The following is a 13,168-nucleotide window of genomic DNA, read 5'->3' on the forward strand; positions in this document are numbered from 1 at the left end:
ACATTGTGCAATCATTGGCGAACGTACCCACTTCTGACCCTACGATGGAGGGAAGGCATTGATGAAGTAACTGAAGATGATTGGGCCTAGAACACTACCTGAGGAACTACTTTTCCAGAAGGGGCCTGCCTGTCCTCTTTCAGCTGTCCTGAAAAAATATCACCTCACAACTCTGGGTTCAGACATTACATTAAAAATGTAATGAGGCAGGGACTATGCTGACTGTGGATTACACATTATCTGACTCCATGTTGAGTTTAGGCCACATTGCCGAGTCTCCAATGTGGTGTGAATTGTTAACAGACCATGTTGCACACAGACTTTGGAAACTCCTAAAGATAGAGAACCAGCAAACATTTCCAAAGGGACAACAGGAAATATGACCTTCTTGCATCAGGTTCTGAAGAAGTAACATCTAATTGGAAAATGATATTCAGATACAAACGTATTGTACTCATTTAAATTAATTTCCTTTTTTGACTAATTGCAAAAATAAAACATTCATCAAGGTTATGGAATGACCTCAGGTGAATCGTGTGTGGCACTATACATCTCCTCATTAAAATAGTTTGGAAAATATATTCAGCGTGTGCTAAATTAGCAAGACAATAGCATCTCCGTACTGGGAATGATTGTTGGAGAGTATAAATAAGATGAGGATTCAGAGATGCTCAGTGCAGTTTGGAAGGTTTCCTGGTTCTAGCTCCAACAGATAGAACACCATGCAGTCTGTCTACCTAGCTGTTTGCCTTCTCTGCCTCATCTGCTTCACTTCAGCTTGTTACATTAACAACTGCCCTGTAGGAGGCAAGCGATCGATCATGGACATGGAGATCAGACAGGTAAGGAGCAACTCTCATCGCCTTTCTGTCAAGATATTTTAAAGCACTGTTGATTCTGTTGTTAGATTAAGAATCCAGATGGAGGACAACAAATGGTGGAAAATCCCAGAGTGCATTGTTTTTCCTCTTTTATTCTGATTTATTTCATTACGTAGTTTGTATACAAATCTTGAACAGAATACAGATTCTAAATTTGCCAATTCTGGTTAGACATATCCCAGCAGGTTCCATCAAATACTTCCCTGATCAGTTAAGCAGTTTTTTTTAACCCCATCTCCAATATTTTTCATTTCTAAAAGACAGAAGGGGGTGAAGGTAACTTGGGTAAAAAGCATTTGTTTTAACATTCCTAAGATTTCTCTGGCAGACCTGTCTTAGTGGTCTGGAAACAGATCTTGAATTTCTGGGTCAGTGACACGAACCTTTGTTAGTACTTTTTAATAGGACAGTATTGAATTGATTCTTCTGGGTATGAGAGATTACATGAAAAAGTATTACCTATTCTGCCTAAACATTTCATGGGATGACTCAGTACAGAAGAAAGATGTCAATTGCCTTCCTCAGGGGTATTTAGAAATAGCCAGTAAATGCTGCCTCATCAGCAGTACCCCAACCCCATGATGCATTAAAAGAAATTGGACTGAGTTCCAACTCTCCAAAAGAGCCCCAGTTGCTCCCACTGTCTTGTCCTTTCCCTGTTTATTTTCCTTTTCAATGAGTCATCTAATTTAATTTTAAAAAGTTCTTATTGAATCTACTCTCAGGTCATGACCATTGCGAATAATGTTTATCTGCCACAGGTTTGCCAATCTTCTTAAGTCACTGGTTAGCATTCAGGAAACCACATGGTGGGCCAAAGGGCCTTTCCTGTGCTGCACTGTTCTATTGTCCAACTCCCAGTCCCAGACTCAGCCAGTGCCATTTTGCATCCTTGAAAAGGAAATGTCACCAGCTCTGTCCTTTACATAGGAAGGGGAGATCTTGGAGCAGTCCTATGCTAAGGGATCAGCAATCGGTGACAAAGACTCTTTTGCACATCCTCTATTCCAATTCTCCTCCCTTCCTAGGGTACATTCAGGTTACAGTACAACCAAGTTCAGATGGTTGGAGAAATAGTGCTGTAATACATTGGAGACTGTATGACAGACGCAGTATGGACCACAGAATGAGTGTCCAAATACTGCTTCAACCATTTCTGCTCACAGTGGTATTTTCTGATCTTTTGTTGTGGACATGGATGTTGCTGGTTAGGCCAGCATTTATTGCCTATTCCTAATTACCCAGTGGGCAGTGAACTGGATTAATTATAGAGTCAGGATTGCTGCACTAACCTATCAAATCTTTAATAAGTTTGCAAATGACTAGAACTTTTTTTCCCAGGGCAAGGGTTGGAAAGTCTGAATTCAGTTAATCTCCCCATCCATTCGTGGGAACAGAATTCTCAATGATAGTTTGCTTCTCTCATCTTTAGTTTACCTCCCATACCCTCATCCTCCTGAGGTCAGTGGTTCTTGTTAGTGCTCAGATCTATGGGGATGGATAGCACTGGTCAATCACTGAGGAAGCTTAAAAAGCAGTGTCCACTAGACCGATGGCCCTTTCCAACACTCTTTGAGACTCAGGTGATACAAACATTGAATTCAGTGTGAATTTTCTCACCCCAGGCAGTCAGAGAATCATAGAATCCCTGGTATGTGGAAGCAGGCCATTCAGCCAAGAAGCCCACAATGACCCACCAAATAGCATCCCAAACCCCAGACCTTCCCTGTGACCCTGCGTTTCCCATAACTAACCCACATGTCCTTAGACATTACGGGCAGTTTAGCATGGTCAATGCAACTAACCAGAACATCTTTGGACTGTGGGAGGAAACCCTTGCAGATACAGGGAGAATGTGCAAACTCCAAACAGATAGTTTTCTGCAGGTGGAATCGAATCCATGCCCCTGGTGCTGTGAGGCAGCAGTGCTAACCACTGTGCTACCCTCACTCCACTTTTGCCTGTTGTTGGATTGAGCCCTGTTTTTAGAGTTCTCTAACTCTGAGTGTTGGGACCAGCTTAAAATAAAGCAATCCCTCTGTGTCCTCAGGTGCATATGCACCTCCAGAACCCTGGCAATCCCGTCCTCAAAAGCCAGCTGGTTTGCCCACATATTTATTCAACAAGTACATTACAGTCAGCTGACATTCGCGTTTTTTGCCAGAGGTTTGTACGGATCTTTGGTTGATGTTAAACCAAGGCTCCAATGGGATGGAGGTATTATCTGACAAAGAGCATTACATTACAGTAGATTATTGCATCACTGAACTCACTGCAGCTTTTTGGGAATTTGCTGTACCACAAACATGACTCTGTAGTTTCCTCCATAGTAACCCCACTCCATCAGCAATGAAACTGTGGCAGAGCTTAAACACAGTTGACACAAGCATGTCTGTTCTTCCACAAAACATGCAATCTTGCGATTTGGCTTCAAAAGTTAAATGTAAAAATTGCTTCTGCAGCTCCTCTGTGTAATTTCGCCTCCACTGGCATAACCTGCCTTTCTATTCTTTCCTAGTGCTTGTCATGTGGTCCTGGCAACAGCGGCCATTGCTTTGGAGCCAGTATTTGCTGTGGAGAGGGGTTTGGCTGCTACATTGGAACCTCGGAGACCCTGAGGTGTCAGAAGGAAGATTACCTGCTGTCTCCTTGTGAACCCAGTGGCAGAGCCTGCGGCAGCAACGGCGGGAAATGTGCTTCATCTGGAATCTGCTGTACACAGGGTGAGTAACTGGCTCATCAATCCTAGATAATTCAAAAGATGGGTCTTACTTCATAAAGTTAGATTTGACTGGTGTGTGAGAGTGAGCGAGTGATGAGTGAGTAGGCGAGACAGTAGCTGACACATCATGTCATACTGTCTCTCATCCTCTGTAATCAGAGTTAATCTGCATTCATTTGACTTCAGTTAGGTATAGGCTTTCTCCAGGAGGTTTCCATTGACATGGGTTTTTAAATCATCTTGCAGCTCATCTGATAGGAATACCATTTATACTGTATGTTTTTTAAAAAAGGGAACAAAAGTGACACAGCAAAGTGGTTAGCACTGCTGCCCTCACAGTGCCAGGGAGCTGGGTTCGATCCCACCCACTGTCTGCGTGCAGTTTGCACATTCTCCCTATGTCTGGGCCTAGTTTTCTCCCACAGTCCAGAGATACACAGAATTGGCCAGGGGAAATGTGGGGTGGGATTTCCTTTGGAGGGTTGATGTGGGCCAGACGGCCTACTCCCACCCTGTCGGGATTCTATGAAGTACTTCAGTGAAGAAACAAATGTGGAGATGCATTTATAAAATTCCTGGGTGGAAAGCATAACAAAAAGTTCAGAATTCACTCCTTTACATTAATGATCAAAGTGGGCAAAGCCAAACTTATTGACATGTTCCTGGTTAGATCTAGATCCTGTTGCTGTGGAAAGTGGGAAGAGAAGACTCCCAGCTTCAGAACCCAACCAGGTTGGCAGGGACAAGTTCATCTCCTGTGGTTGTAAATGTTCCAGCCTTTCATCTTCATTGACCCACAGACTAGTGTGGGGCCACACGGTGGCTCAGTGGTTAGCACTGCCACCTTGCGTTACAAAGGACCATGGTTTGATTCCACCCTTGGGTGACTGTTAATGTTCTCCCTGTGTCTGCATGAGTTTCCTTTGGGTGATCCAGTTTCCTTCCACAGTCTGAAGATGTGTAGGTTAAGTGCATTGGCCATGCTAAATTGCCAATAGTGCTCAGGGATGTGTAGATTAGGTGTACTAGCCATGGGAAATGCAAAGTTACAGGGAAAAGGCAGGGGTCTGGGTGAAATGCTCTTCGGTGGGTCAGTATGGACTCAACAGGCCAAGCGGCCTGCTTCCACTTTGTAGGGTTTCTATGATAGCGCATTGCAGGGTTCAGCACTTAGCACAGGATTGGAAATGTCACTGAGACAACCACAAAGATGTACAACAGAGAAATGCCACCTGCGTCAAGCTTAAAAATATCACTAAGTCTGCATTGGCTGACAGTAGTAAAGCTGAGAGATGTTCCATTAGCATACATCTCACTATAAATGTCATTAATCTTAAGGCTAACGCTATGGGAACATGTTCCAATCCTACCAATAGCTGGTGAATTTGAACTCAATGAATTAATACAATCTGGAACTGAAAGCTAATTTTGTTAATAGCGGCCATGAAAGTAATCGATTGTTTTAAAAACTCATGTGATTCACTAATGTAAAGAAGAAAGTTTTCCACCCTTACCTGGCTTGACCTACTCTAAACCCAAGGTAATGTGGTTAACTTTTAGCTTCCCACTGAACCGACTGAGTGCTCTATTCAAATTTGTACAATCATGCCACAGAAAGACAGCAGCAGTTCAAAAAGTGGCTCACCAACACTTTCTCAAGGGCATTGCGGAACGGAAAACAGATGTTGGCCACATTAACAACACCCACGTTGTATAAAATAATTTTAAAAAGACATTGTTGGGCAGAGGAAAGGAAGTTCTGCTTGACCTTTCCTGAATACCATTGAACATACAACATTCCACACTACAGCAGTAAAATCCTTTTAAGTCAATCAGCACAGGTTTAATGCTGAAATGGGAATAATTTTCATGATCTTGTCCTTTTTCCCGGCTTAAGTGATTTGCATGAACCTATTTATTATTGTTTTCTTATGTGAGCTTATTCAGAACAAATGTATTCTAGGTGCCTTGCATAGATCTGTAAATATGACCTTTGCAATTAATAAAGGAGATGGTGATGCTAGTATACATATCAATTGTTATTTTGTTCCCCTATTGTAGAGAGCTGTGCCATGGATTCCACGTGTGACACCAGGACCATTTTCCCGTCCGATTAATGTGTACATTCGGAGAAACGCTGATTACTGATGCAAGACCCAAAACAATGAAGCTTGATGCCCACATACATTGAATACAATAATCTTTTAATGCAAAATAGAGAGAAACGATAATTTGTAAAGATTTTCAGACATGTACAGTTGCTTTAGCTTATTGCAAAATAATGTCAAAACTTGGAAAAACAGTTAATAAATAAAACACACCAACCTTTCATCTCTTTTCTTGAGTATTTCTCATGTTCAAGCATTGGCTTTTGAGAGCTGGTGTTATCAATACATGGCAAAATAAAGCCCTTCATTTTACAAGGTTGAAACTAAAATGCCAGAAAGGGAATTCTGTCTGTAGTGTTTCCACAGATGTCACTGAAACAGCCTCACAGCACCATTTCACAGACTTCAAGCCATGTACATGAGATGGATCTTTGACACAAACTTGTTGCAGAATTTAAAATCATACTTCTGGGAAAATGTCTTCAGGCAGGTCAGCTTGATGAGATTATAACTTACACCGGGGACAATCTGAAAACAAAGCAGCCTTCATTTCTTCTTCTGAATCTGTTGCACCAACATATCCATCTGATTTTATGAACATAGAAAGGGAGGTAAAACAGCAGAATGAACAAACTTCTATAATTCATATTTATCTAGAAAAGTCCAGATCTTGATATTCTTACGATCTATTTTCAATATAAAGCTCAGTTGGTTAGATCACTACAGTGTGGTGCAGGATTAAGGATTCATTTATCCCACCAGCTAAAATAGATCGAGGACAGCTGCCTTGTCACCTTGTGCAGTGATCACCTCAAGCCAAACATAAGAATCGCTCTCTCTCTCTTTCTCTCCCCCAAATGGAGAAAGTTTTCTATACTCCTTTGAGGATATAACATTACACTTTCAAAATAAAAGTCATTCATAATCTTATTATTCACACAGAGGGTGGTCCGTGTATGGAATGAGATGCCAGAGGAAGTGGTGGAGGCTGGTACAATTGCAACATTTAAGAGGCATTTGGATGGTTATATGAATAGGAAGGGTTTGGAGGGATATGGGCCGGGTGCTGGCAGGTGGGACTAGATTGGGTTGGGATATCTGGTCGGCATGGACGGGTTGGACCGAAGGGTCTGTTTGCATGCTGTACATCTCTATGACTCTATGACTCTCCTAAGGATAATTCCAAATCATGCATACGCACAGTTCTTTACGATAGAACTCTTGTTCTCAATATAACCTTTAGATCCAGAATCACAGGAATTGGCCACTGATTCTGGCCTAACTGTGCACACTCACTGAATGATATAGCACAAAAAGAAATGATGCAGCCCATCATCTGACCCATTTTGAAAGATTGATCCCATTAATTTCACCCCCATGTTACCTCACACTGAACTTTGAGAAGTTATTCCTTTTTAAGTATTTATTCAATTCACTTTTAAACGTCACTGTTTAGTCTTCTTCCACTGTCTTTTCAGGCAGACAATAAAATGCTGGTGCATCTCCCCTATTATTCTTTGGCCAACTTTTGACCTTAATCTGCATCCTCTGGTCACCAACCTGACTACCACTGGAACTAGTTTTCCCATACTCTCTTGAAAACTCTATAATTTTAAACATATGCATTAAATCACTATTTAAACTTCACAGCTCTAAGAATCTCAATTTCTCATGTAACTGCAGCCCTTTTTACTTAATTCCCAAACAAGTGAAACTCAACAAAAACAAAATCCAATAATTGAGGGATATGCCTGTGAAATTTATCAACAGGGCACTGTCACCCTTATGGGGTTTTGTAGTGTTTTCACAATGCCTTCCCTTATTTGCCAAAACAGGTGGAATTTTTATATTGTTTCTTCAAGTAACATTCTTGCTTTCTGAATAAATAAGAATGTTCTAATTACCACAATGCTCCTTATGATACCTTTACGTGGACTTTGCAGCAACAGGCAACCCTCGCCTTGACATAACTTGATATCTTCTGAAACCTGGGAAATGATGAGGAACATTCAAATGAACTTGTGCAGTGCAGTTCGCTTTGACCACCGCTTAGTTCTCCCCTCACCCCCTTAACATGCTCTTTCAGAGTAATTATCCCCTCTTTCTTTACCTGAAGCGGTCTGGAATAAAACCAGCTGACTGTATTGCTTCAGTTAAATCAAATTTTGATTAGGCTTTGACTGGAGAATTTCTTTCACCTGGATGAATTTTACGTAGCTGACAGAACAGAAAAGGCAATGGGTGAGAGGCAAAACAAATCGGGGGGGAGGGAGGATAGGTCTGCCTTTCTCCTTCCAGGTGGTAGGGGTCATGGGTTTGGATGTTGCTGTCAAAGGAACCTTGGGGAGCTGTTGCATTGTGTCTTGTAGATGGTACACACTACTGCCACTGTGTATCAGTGGTCACGGGAGTGAATGCTGAAGCTAATAGTTGGGGTATCAACCAAATGGATTGCTATGTTATAGAGCAATAGAGTCATAGAATTGTACAACATGGAAGCAGACCCTTCGGTCCAACTTGTCCAGGCTGGCCTAAATAAATCCTATCTTATTTGCCAGTATTTGGCCCATATCCCTCTAAACCCTTCCTAATCATATACCCATCCAGATGTCTTTTAAGTGTTGTAATTATACCAGCCTCCACCACTTCCTCTGCCAGCTCATTCCATTCACTCACCACCCTCTGCATGAAAAAGTTGCTCCATTAATCCTTTTATAAATTTATCCCCTCTCACCCTAAACCTATGCCCTTTAGTCTTGGACTCCCCCACCCTTGGGAAAAAAACCTTGTCTATTTATCCTATCCATGCCCCTCATGATTTTATCAAATTCTATAAGGTCTCCCCTTAGCTTCCGGTGCTCCAAGTAAAATAATCAACCTCTCCCTAGAGGTCAAACCCTCCAACCTTGGCAACATGCTTGTACATCTTTTCTGTACCCTTTCAAAATTTCACAAACTCTTTCCTATAGCAGGGAGACCAGAATTGAGGGCAGAATTACCAATGTCCTGTACAGCTGCAACATGATCCACCAACTCCCATACTCAATGCACTGACCAATAAAGGTAAGCATATCAAATGCCTCCTTCACTAACCTGTCTACCTGGGATTCCACTTTCAAGGAACTATGAAACTGCACACCAAGGTCTCTTTGTTCAGCAATAATGTCCTAGAAGACATTGCGATTTTTGTGTTGATGGAGCTACATTTGTCTAGGCAAGTGGACAATATTCCATCACACTCCTGACTTGTCCCTTGTAGATGGTGGACAGGCCTTTGGGAGTCAGGACGTGAGTAACTCTCCTCAGAGTTCTCAGCCTCTGAGCTGCTGTTATAGCTGTAATATACACCTGGCTGGCCCAATTCAGTTTCTGGTCAATGGCAATTTTAAAATGTCTATAGTTATGGATTCAGCATTAACAGCATAATTGAAAATCAAAGGATTATGATTGGACTCTCTTTGGATAAAAATGCCCATTGCCTGTCACTTGTGTGGTGCAAATTTTATTTGCCATTTTTCAGCCAAAGCCTAAAAGTTTTCCAGGTCCTGCTGCATTTGGACATGGACTGCTTCAGTGTCTGAGGAGTTGCAAATTGTGTTGAACATTGTGTAGTCATTAGCAAATTTCCCCACCTCTGCCCTTATGATGTAGGGAAGATCATTGATGAAGCAGCTGAAGGTGGTTGGGTGTAAAGCATTACCCTGAGGAACTCCTGCAGAGATGTCCTGGAGCTGAGATGACTGACCTCCAACAATCACCATGCATGACTCTAATTGGTAAAGTGTTTTCTCTCTGATTTGTATTGACTCTGGTTTTGTTCCTTGATGATACCACACTTGGGCAAATGTTACCTTAATGTCAAGTCTAGTCAAACCAACTTTATCTTTTGAGTTCAACTGCCTTGTCCATGCTTGGATCAATATACATGGGTTTGCCAGTACCTGCAAGCTCCCCTCCAAGTCACGCATCACCCTGACTTGGAAATACATTGCCGTTCCTTCAGTGTTACTGGACCAAACTCCTACAACTCCCTTCCAAACAGTACTGTAATATGAATGATGTCAGTGTAGATCGACCAATATCTTACTCGTCCCACTTGTTGACTGATCTCTAACATCTCTAACTTATCCCAGTTCTGATGACAAGTCAGTGGCATGAAATGTTAACTGTTCTGTCACCACAGTCATCACCTGACCTTACTGGGCAATTTCAGATTTGTGGGTTTATATTTCAGGACTTTCAACTGGAAGTAAAGATGTCTTAAGAATATCATTATGTGACATACTTTAAAAATATAAATAGTTAAAGGTTACCCTAACCCCATCTTGGTTATTACATTCACAGGAAGAAGTTAGGGGATCTTAGCAAAGATTAAAGAATGCAAAGAGAATAGGACTCACATCTGGAGATCGAGACAGACTCAGTTCTCTCTTCCCTCCTGGATACCAACCGTGAGACCAGTGTTGGGCTGTGGAAAACTGAGCGTTAACGATCAGCAGCAGGAATACCAGGAAATGCAAATTTCTCTGGAAAGCCATTATGTTGGTGTGGACCAGCTTCCTATCTCTGATTTGTAGAACTGGTGAGAAAACAAGTCAGTCTCTGTAATTGATTAGAAACTGAAAGATTATGTCCAATTACACTGACGATTTGAAGAAGGCATACCTAAGGTTATCAAATACAATGGTATAGAATGAGGTCATTTTGGCACATTCAAGTCGATACTGGTCCCTTCCTAAAGAATTCCTGTTAAACCCCCCATCTTTCCCAATAAAGCTGCAAATTTTCCTTTTTCAAACTTTTGTCCAATTGCCTTTTGAAGGTTAGTATTGAAGCTGTATCCACTGTCCTATTAGATATTTTTAACCTCTACTTCCTCTGTTTTTCAGTCTCTCGTTAAGTTTCTGCCTTCCTCTCCTTGCGCGGAATTTGCCCTCAGTTACTCACCTCTTCCTACCCTGCAATGTGACAACCCAGCTTAAACTCTTCCAAACAACACTAGCAAATCTCCCTGCAAGGATATTTATCCCAGCCCTGTTCAGATGTAGTCAATTCAGGTATCAGCTTCCCCACACTTTCATCAGATCAGCTACAGGGATGAAGGATTAGATGAAAGATTTCAGGTATGAAATTAGATTGGAGAAGCTGGTGTTATTTTCTCAGAGGAGAGGAGATTGAAGGAAGAATTGAAAGACCTGCACAACATTATGACAGGTTTAAATAAGGTAGACAAGAGTAAACTGCTCCCACTAGTTAATAGTACAGAGGATGGGGGAACACAGATTTAAAGTTTTAGCTAAGAAGTATGGAAGATGGAAAAAAGAACCTATTAGTATGGTGAGTAGTAATAACCTGGAACTCAGTGCCTGTGAGAGTTGGTGCACAGATGGTGAATGACTTAAAAATGAAATTAGATGGAAGCTTGAGGGAAATAAACTTGTAAGGCAATGCTGACATGGAGCCAGAGTATGGGACTGATTGGATTATGTTGCACAGATCCAATATGGACTCAATGGGCCATTTGGTATCCTTCTGAGCCGCATTAATTCTATGGTTTGAAGAAACAAGAGGGAGTTCTCACAATGAGTCCTGGCCAATGTTAATAACTCAGCCAAACTCATCTGGATATAATACTTGTGTGAAATCAACAGGAGCATCTCCCACATCATGGAAGTGACTGCATTTCAAAAGTGTTTTAGTGTTTATCAAGTATTTTCAAAATGTCCAGATATCATGGAAGGTACTATACAAATATTATTTCTTTCTTCCCTTCTTCAGTGAACAGGTTTAGCCTGGTGCGAAACTAGGTTTAGTGTGTGAAACATTTCATTATTATGAGATAGGAGAAGTTATGTGAAATTTACATCAACTAAATAAGCAGCTTGCTGAGATCAGGGTAATTTGCTAGACCTGGACTACATTAGCAGAAATACAACGGCTTAGATTTCAGATAGTATGGGATGCCACCATTCTAATTAGCTCAGACATAGTGACTGAAACCAATGACGAGTTAATCTATATTTTAGTTAGTGTTAGTTAAGAAAGGAAAGTTGTCCAGGACAATGTGACAGAATTCTATTCGTTCTGTCCCGAAGAGTGCCTTAGGGGATTTTTGGTCCAGTCAAACAAACAGCTATAGAAAGGCAGCATCTCCAACAATGCAACATTTCCCAAAGTGTCATTATAAAGTGTACTCTAAAGAATTTGAAAATGAACTCTCATGACTTGAAGGTGGGACTACAGTCATTGATGGAGAAACCAATGGCTAGGGTTAGATTAGGGAGCTCAGAGAGGTGCATCAGTCAAGAACCATGTCACTTCTACTTCACATTTGTAGTTTGGGGTATTGTGAAATCTTTTGGGTATCTTGAGAATAAATTTCACAAAACATGGCTTTTGCTGAGGTGTGTACCCTCAAGTGAAAGGCTATTACTTCAGAGGATGCAGTATTCACTGACAATGTTTTAGTCTTTAAGATTGGAAACTAGAAAATGAATAAGCAGAGAATCTGAAGTAGAAGACTTGCTGCAGAGTCCACACTGTCCACTTTCTGTGCAACAAGCCCCAGTACACAAACCATTCCTTTTGATTTCTGCCATCGCATCTGAGATGAACATCAAGTTCCTCAATATTTAATTTCTGAATTAATCTTTCAAGATTACACCAGCATTTTAAAGGTATTGGCTGCGATTTCCCATATTGTACTTTAAAGAAGAGTTACCAGACCTGCTAAATAGTTAATAATAAGCCTAACAATTCATTTAACCCAAGCTATTTATTTAACATTTAACCTGCTTTAAGAGATAGTGAAATTACAAATTACAGAGGATTCACTCACAAATAAAAGTTAATGATGCCTGTTTGATATGAAAAGCACTTTGGAAACAAAAATATTAGAAGGCAATCTTATTGTTCTTCCCTAAAGTGGAACAATTAATGCATTTATTAAATTATTAGTGGATTACAAGTCTGAAATTCCTTAGCCCTAATTAAACAATGTTCAGTCAGCAAACCTTATAATCTTCCTTTACTCATAAGAAACTTGGCATAATTATGTCCAAATGAATCAAAGACTTGGAACAATTAGGACTCACCCGTCAGAAGCTTGAGATTTTTGCTTGCTTTCTTTCAGTAGACCAGTCGGAGTTTACTCAGCTCTCTCTCTCTCTCTCTCTCAGCATGTATATATATATATATAACATATATGTAACCTTTGGTGTTTGAGATAGACGTAAAATCTTCAATTTAGAATCATCCTGCATAATGAAGTCTGATCAATACAATGTGACCGTGTGCAAACACTGTGCGTCTTCCAGCCTGAGAGTTTACACTATAGCACTCCCTGGAGAGTGAGTCCTCCTGTTTACACATTAGTATGACCAATGCAGCTACATGGGGAGGTTAGAGCCAATGTGAGCTAAAGTTGCCAATCTTTACTGATTGAGAGTTAGAACTTT

General features: G+C 40.9%; 2 protein-coding genes across 2 annotated transcripts; one reads left to right on the plus strand and one right to left on the minus strand.

Annotated features, from left to right (window-relative positions):
* Positions 1 to 720: 720 nt before the first annotated feature.
* On the plus strand, positions 721 to 6,223 carry LOC122555261 (neurophysin 1-like). Its single transcript, XM_043701081.2, has 3 exons — positions 721 to 842; positions 3,400 to 3,604; positions 5,665 to 6,223. Exons 1-3 carry the CDS (start codon positions 723 to 725, stop codon positions 5,718 to 5,720), a joined length of 381 nt encoding a protein of 126 aa, XP_043557016.1. The 5' UTR covers positions 721 to 722; the 3' UTR covers positions 5,721 to 6,223.
* On the minus strand, positions 6,178 to 12,941 carry LOC122555268 (progonadoliberin-2). Its single transcript, XM_043701094.2, has 4 exons — positions 12,806 to 12,941; positions 10,112 to 10,290; positions 7,616 to 7,699; positions 6,178 to 6,296 (listed from the first exon to the last, which is right to left on the minus strand). The coding sequence occupies exons 2-4, from the start codon at positions 10,247 to 10,249 to the stop codon at positions 6,258 to 6,260; spliced, it is 261 nt and encodes an 86-aa protein (XP_043557029.1). The 5' UTR covers positions 10,250 to 10,290; positions 12,806 to 12,941; the 3' UTR covers positions 6,178 to 6,257.
* Positions 12,942 to 13,168: the final 227 nt, after the last annotated feature.

The sequence above is a fragment of the Chiloscyllium plagiosum genome, unplaced genomic scaffold, assembly GCF_037043375.1.
Source record: "Chiloscyllium plagiosum isolate Xiang-an unplaced genomic scaffold, Cpla_swu_hap1 HiC_scaffold_1, whole genome shotgun sequence".
In the NCBI taxonomy this organism is placed as follows: Eukaryota; Metazoa; Chordata; class Chondrichthyes; order Orectolobiformes; family Hemiscylliidae; genus Chiloscyllium; species Chiloscyllium plagiosum.

What these genes read in the sequence shown, in the direction of transcription:
- LOC122555261 (XM_043701081.2), top strand. Translation starts at nt 723, where the DNA reads ATGCAGTCTGTCTACCTAGCTGTTTGCCTTCTCTGCCTCATCTGCTTC. An exon ending in TGGACATGGAGATCAGACAG is followed by an intron (nt 843 to 3,399) that starts GTAAGGAGCAAC and finishes ATTCTTTCCTAG; the next exon opens with TGCTTGTCATGTGGTCCTGG. An exon ending in TGGAATCTGCTGTACACAGG is followed by an intron (nt 3,605 to 5,664) that starts GTGAGTAACTGG and finishes CCCCTATTGTAG; the next exon opens with AGAGCTGTGCCATGGATTCC.
- LOC122555268 (XM_043701094.2), bottom strand. Translation starts at nt 10,249, where the DNA reads ATGGCTTTCCAGAGAAATTTGCATTTCCTGGTATTCCTGCTGCTGATC. An exon ending in GTCTGTCTCGATCTCCAGAT is followed by an intron (nt 7,700 to 10,111) that starts GTGAGTCCTATT and finishes ATCATTTCCCAG; the next exon opens with GTTTCAGAAGATATCAAGTT. An exon ending in GTATCATAAGGAGCATTGTG is followed by an intron (nt 6,297 to 7,615) that starts GTAATTAGAACA and finishes TCATAAAATCAG; the next exon opens with ATGGATATGTTGGTGCAACA.